General features: G+C 49.8%; 1 protein-coding gene across 1 annotated transcript in view; it reads left to right on the top strand.

The window, feature by feature from the left end:
* Positions 1-3803: 3803 nt before the first annotated feature.
* The window catches only part of mtx1b (metaxin 1b), a 58391-nt gene continuing 55562 nt past the window's right edge, over positions 3804-6632 (top strand). Inside the window, exon 1 of the mRNA XM_072490687.1 lies at positions 3804-3962. Coding sequence (XP_072346788.1) covers positions 3882-3962 — 81 coding nt within the window. The 5' untranslated portion in view covers positions 3804-3881. The remainder of the gene's footprint in view (positions 3963-6632) is intronic.

Raw genomic sequence — 6632 nt, 5'->3', positions numbered from 1 at the left:
CAGTGTTTGGGATTAGGAGGATTGCATCAAACTACAATACGGGAACGATGTAACATTCCACACTGCAGCTTCTATTCCTGGCTTAGGATCCCTGCTTTAGTAACTTGATAGCCTGAGGAAATCCCAGCAGCCAAGTTAACATGTGTTTCCTCTGCGGTAGCAAGGGGGTTGGAGTGGTGATGATGGGGGAGGTAATAATAGAGTCACCATGAGTGATTCATGTCTGCCGATGGGGGTGGAACACGAATATTCTGCATACTGGAAATGTGAAATAAAACCAGAAAATGTCAGGAATACGCAGCAGGTGTGACAGCGTCTGCGGAGAGAGCAATAGAGTTAATGTCGCCAGGGCTAGGAAAGTGTAGCTACGAGGAGAGATTGGATAGGTTGGGGTTATTTTCCTTGGAACACAAAAGGCGGAGGGGTGACTTGAGTGAGGTGTGCAAAGTTATATGAGGGGGACAGACAAGAGTGGAGAGGATAAAATTGTTTCCCTTGCGGAGAATTCTAGAAACCGGGGAAAGAGATTCAAGATAAGTGGCAGAAGGTGCAGAGGGGACACGAGGAGGGGTGTGTGTTCTGGGATTCGCTGCCAAGGCTGGTCGTAGAGGCAGAGACCCCAAAATCTTTTAAAAGCTGCCTGGATCTGCACCTTAAGTGCTGGAAGCTGCAGGGCGATGGACTGGTGTTGGGAAGGTGGGATTAGAAAGGGCATCTGGATATCCTTGGGCTGGCATGGACAAGACGGGCTGAATTCTTTTCTTTTAAGGGGCAATTTTTAGCGTGTTCAATCCACCTACCTTGCACATCTTTGAGCTGTGGGGGCTGATGCACAGTCAATGACTCTCGAGACAAGGGGAGTCATAACTAATAGGCTTTAATCAGCTAGAACGGTACCCAGCAGCTTCGATACAGAAAGTGAAGGCTGCTGGGACAGCATTGGTTCTTATACCCCGCCTCTCAGGGCGGAGCTATGTACTTTAGCCGATGGTAGACTCCTAGGTCTAGCCAATGGTCATCCACCTCTCAGGTACTGCAATACCTGGTATTATCACAGGGGCGAAACCCACGCAGACACGGGGAGAATGTGGAAACTCCACACGGACAGTGACCCAGAGCCGGGATCGAACCTGGGACCTCGGCGCTGTGAGGCAGCAGTGCTAACCCACTGCGCCACCGTGCTGCCCCCGTAACGTTTTTATGGTTCTGCATTTCGGATTGATGACCTTGCATCAGAAGTCTAACTTAGATTCAGACAATTCACTAAACTTCCAGTCTCTGTATTTAAGAAAATGTTGGAAAGATAAAAGTGTAATACACAGCCTCAGAAAAGAGGAATGAAGGAATTTACTCCGCCCAATGGGTGGAGAATATTTGCTGCATCCCAACGTTATCATTCAACAAGCCAAGTTGAATATTTAAATCCTATTTTATGAGTATCTTCACTCTTGGTAAATACCATCACTTCACCTGAAGTACACATAGAATCCTTATCAACGCCTCCCATCCATTGACTCCATCTACACCTCCCGCTGCCTGGGGAAAGCGAGCAGCATAATCAAAGGCCCCTCCCACCCGGCTTACTCACTCTTCCAACTTCTTCCATCGGGCAGGAGATACAGAAGTCTGAGTATATAATCAGTTTAGATAATCAGCATATAATCAGTATATATAATCAGATTATACACACTATATAATCAGTATATAATCACTGTATATAATCAGTATAGATAATCAGTATCTAATCAGTATATATAATCAGTATACTACTGTATATAATCAGTATATAATCACTATATACTCACTGTATATAATCACTATATGTACTTAGTATATCACTATATATAATCAGTATGTAATATATAATCACTGTATATAATCACTGTATATCAGTATATTACTGTATACAATCAGTATATAATCACCGTGTCATCGGTATATTACTGTATATAATCAGTATATAATCACTGTATATCCGTATATTACTGTATATAATCAGTATATAATCACTGTATATCATCAGTATATTACTGTATACAATCAGTATATAATCACTGTATATCAGTATATTACTGTATATAATCAGTATATAATCACTGTATACCATCAGTATATTACTGTATACAATCAATATATAATCACTGTATATCAGTATATTACTGTATATAATCACTGTATATCAGTATATTACTGTATACAATCAGTATATAATCACTGTATATCATCAGAATATTACAGTTTATAATTAGTATATAATTACTGCATATCATCAGATTATTACTGTATATAATCATTATATCATCACTATATCATCGCTATATCATCAGTATATTACTATATACAATCAGTATTTAATCACTGTATGTCATCAGTATATTACAGTATATAATCAATATATAATCATTGTAAATCATCAGTATATTACTGTATATAATCAGTATATAATCACTGTATAGCATTAGTATATTACGGTATATAATCAATATATAACAGTATATAATCACTGTATATTACTGCATATCATCAGTATATAATCACTGTACATCATCAGTATATTACAGTATATAATCAGTATATACTCAGTATATAATTACTCTTTATCATCAGTACATTACTGTGTGGGTTTCTAACGGGTGTTTATGGTCTGTCTTGGTGCCAGGGGGTGTTTATGATCTGTGTGGGTTGCCAGGGGTGTTTATTTTCTATGTGGGTTGCTAGGGGGCGTTTATTTTGTGTGGGTTGCTAGGGGGTGTTTATGGTCTGTGTGGGGTGCCAGGGGCTGTTTATGATCTGTGTGGGTTGCTAGGGAGTGTTTATGGTCTGTGTGGGTTGCTAGGGAGTGTTTATGGTCTGTGTGGGTTGCTAGGGAGTGTTTATGGTCTGTGTGGGTTGCTAGGGGGTGTTTAGAGTCTGTGTGGGTTGTCCGGGGGTGTTTATGGTCTGTGTGGGTTGCTAGGGGCTGTTTATGGTCTGTGTGGGTTGCCAGGGGCTGTTTTTAGTCTGTGTGGATTGCCAGGGGGTGTTTATGGTCTGTGTGGGTTGCCAGGAGGCTGTTTATGGTCTGTGTGGGTTGCCAGGGGGTGTTTATGGTCTGTGTGGGTTGCTAGGGGCTGTTTTTAGTCTGTGTGGGTTGCCAGGGGCTGTTTTTAGTCTGTGTGGGTTGCCAGGGGGTCTTTATGGTCTGTGTGGGTTGCTAGGGGCTGTTTATGGTCTGTGTGGGTTGCCAGGGGGTGTTTATGGTCTGTGTGGGTTGCCAGGGGCTGTTTATGGTCTGTGTGGGTTGCCAAGGGCTGTTTTTAGTCTGTGTGGGTTGCCAGGGGCTGTTTATGGTCTGTGTGGGTTGCCAAGGGCTGTTTTTAGTCTGTGTGGGTTGCCAGGGGGTGTTTATGGTCTGTGTGGGTTGCCAGGGGGTGTTTATGGTCTGTGTGGGTTGCCAGGGGCTGTTTTTAGTCTGTGTGGGTTGCCAGGGGGTCTTTATGGTCTGTGTGGGTTGCTAGGGGCTGTTTATGGTCTGTGTGGGTTGCCAGGGGGTGTTTATGGTCTGTGTGGGTTGCCAGGGGCTGTTTATGGTCTGTGTGGGTTGCCAAGGGCTGTTTTTAGTCTGTGTGGGTTGCTAGGGGCTGTTTATGGTCTGTGTGGGTTGCCAGGGGCTGTTTATGGTCTGTGTGGGTTGCCAGGGGGTGTTTATGGTCTGTGTGGGTTGCCAGGGGGTGTTTATGGTCTGTGTGGGTTGCCAAGGGCTGTTTTTAGTCTGTGTGGGTTGCCAAGGGCTGTTTTTAGTCTGTGTGGGTTGCCAGGGGGTGTTTATGGTCTGTGTGGGTTGCTAGGTGACATGCTCGGTGTGTTTCCGGGTCGGGTGAGGGTCACTTCCGGCGCGGGCAATGGCGGCGCCCTGGGAGCTGTTCTGTTGGAAAGGAGACTGGGGCCTTCCGTCCGTGGACAGCGAGAGCCTCACAGTCCTGGTGAGAGCCCGGGGGGGAGAGGGGAGAGGCCGGGGCCCAGGGCCCGGGGGGGGGGGGGGAGAGAGAGAGACTGACCGTGCTGGTGAGGGGGAGAGAGAGAGACTGACCGTGCTGGTGAGGGAGAGACAGAGAGAGACTGACCGTGCTGGTGAGGGAGAGACAGAGAGAGACTGACCGTGCTGGTGAGAGAGAGACAGAGAGAGACTGACCGTGCTGGTGAGAGAGAGACAGAGAGAGACTGACCGTGCTGGTGAGAGAGACCGAGAGAGACTGACCGTGCTGGTGAGGGAGACAGAGAGAGACTGACCGTGCTGGTGAGAGAGAGACAGAGAGAGACTGACCGTGCTGGTGAGGGAGAGACAGAGAGAGACTGACCGTGCTGGTGAGGGAGAGACAGAGAGAGACTGACCGTGCTGGTGAGAGAGAGACAGAGAGAGACTGACCGTGCTGGTGAGGGAGAGACAGAGAGAGACTGACCGTGCTGGTGAGGGAGAGACAGAGAGAGACTGACCGTACTGGTGAGAGAGACAAAGAGAGACTGACCGTGCTGGTGAGAGAGAGACAGAGAGAGACTGACCGTGCTGGTGAGAGAGAGACAGAGAGAGACTGACCGTGCTGGTGAGAGAGAGACAGAGAGAGACTGACCGTGCTGGTGAGAGAGAGACAGAGAGAGACTGACCGTGCTGGTGAGGGAGAGACAGAGAGAGACTGACCGTGCTGGTGAGGGAGACAGAGAGAGACTGACCGTGCTGGTGAGAGAGAGACAGAGAGAGACTGACCGTGCTGGTGAGGGAGAGACAGAGAGAGACTGACCGTGCTGGTGAGAGAGAGACAGAGAGAGACTGACCGTGCTGGTGAGAGAGAGACAGAGAGAGACTGACCGTGCTGGTGAGGGAGAGACAGAGAGAGACTGACCGTGCTGGTGAGGGAGACAGAGAGAGACTGACCGTGCTGGTGAGGGAGAGACAGAGAGAGACTGACCGTGCTGGTGAGAGAGAGACAGAGAGAGACTGACCGTGCTGGTGAGGGAGAGACAGAGAGAGACTGACCGTGCTGGTGAGAGAGAGACAGAGAGAGACTGACCGTGCTGGTGAGAGAGACAGAGAGAGACTGACCGTGCTGGTGAGGGAGAGACAGAGAGAGACTGACCGTGCTGGTGAGAGAGAGACAGAGAGAGACTGACCGTGCTGGTGAGGGAGAGACAGAGAGAGACTGACCGTGCTGGTGAGAGAGACAGAGAGAGACTGACCGTGCTGGTGAGGGAGAGACAGAGAGAGACTGACCGTGCTGGTGAGAGAGACAGAGAGAGACTGACCGTGCTGGTGAGGGAGACAGAGAGAGACTGACCGTGCTGGTGAGAGAGACAGAGAGAGACTGACCGTGCTGGTGAGAGAGAGACTGACCGCGCTGGTGAGAGAGAGACAGAGAGAGACTGACCGTGCTGGTGAGGGAGAGACAGAGAGAGACTGACCGTGCTGGTGAGGGAGAGACAGAGAGAGACTGACCGCGCTGGTGAGGGAGAGACAGAGAGAGACTGACCGTGCTGGTGAGAGAGACAGAGAGAGACTGACCGTGCTGGTGAGGGAGACAGAGAGAGACTGACCGTGCTGGTGAGAGAGACAGAGAGAGACTGACCGTGCTGGTGAGAGAGAGACTGACCGCGCTGGTGAGAGAGACAGAGAGAGACTGACCGTGCTGGTGAGGGAGAGACAGAGAGAGACTGACCGTGCTGGTGAGAGAGAGACAGAGAGAGACTGACCGTGCTGGTGAGAGAGACAGAGAGAGACTGACCGTGCTGGTGAGGGAGAGACAGAGAGAGACTGACCGTGCTGGTGAGAGAGACAGAGAGAGACTGACCGTGCTGGTGAGAGAGACAGAGAGAGACTGACCGTGCTGGTGAGAGAGAGACAGAGAGAGACTGACCGTGCTGGTGAGGGAGAGACAGAGAGAGACTGACCGTGCTGGTGAGAGAGACAGAGAGAGACTGACCGTGCTGGTGAGAGAGACAGAGAGAGACTGACCGTGCTGGTGAGAGAGAGACTGACCGTGCTGGTGTGAGAGAGACAGAGAGAGACTGACCGTGCTGGTGAGGGAGAGACAGAGAGAGACTGACCGTGCTGGTGAGGGAGACAGAGAGAGAGAGACTGACCGTGCTGGTGAGGGAGAGACAGAGAGAGACTGACCGTGCTGGTGAGGGAGACAGAGAGAGAGAGACTGACCGTGCTGGTGAGGGAGAGACAGAGAGAGACTGACCGTGCTGGTGAGAGAGACAGAGAGAGACTGACCGTGCTGGTGAGAGAGAGACAGAGAGAGACTGACCGTGCTGGTGAGGGAGAGACAGAGAGAGACTGACCGTGCTGGTGAGAGAGAGACAGAGAGAGACTGACCGTGCTGGTGAGAGAGAGACAGAGGGAGACTGACCGTGCTGGTGAGGGAGACAGAGAGAGACTGACCGTGCTGGTGAGGGAGACAGAGAGAGACTGACCGTGCTGGTGAGGGAGAGACAGAGAGAGACTGACCGTGCTGGTGAGAGAGAGACAGAGAGGGACTGACCGTGCTGGTGAGAGAGACAGAGAGAGACTGACCGTGCTGGTGAGAGAGAGACAGAGAGAGACTGACCGTGCTGGTGAGAGACAGAGAGAGACTGACCGTGCTGGTGAGAGAGAGACA

Source organism: Scyliorhinus torazame, chromosome 26 (assembly GCF_047496885.1).
Source record: "Scyliorhinus torazame isolate Kashiwa2021f chromosome 26, sScyTor2.1, whole genome shotgun sequence".
In the NCBI taxonomy this organism is placed as follows: domain Eukaryota; kingdom Metazoa; phylum Chordata; class Chondrichthyes; order Carcharhiniformes; family Scyliorhinidae; genus Scyliorhinus; species Scyliorhinus torazame.
This window is presented reverse-complemented; position numbering and strand designations above follow the sequence as displayed.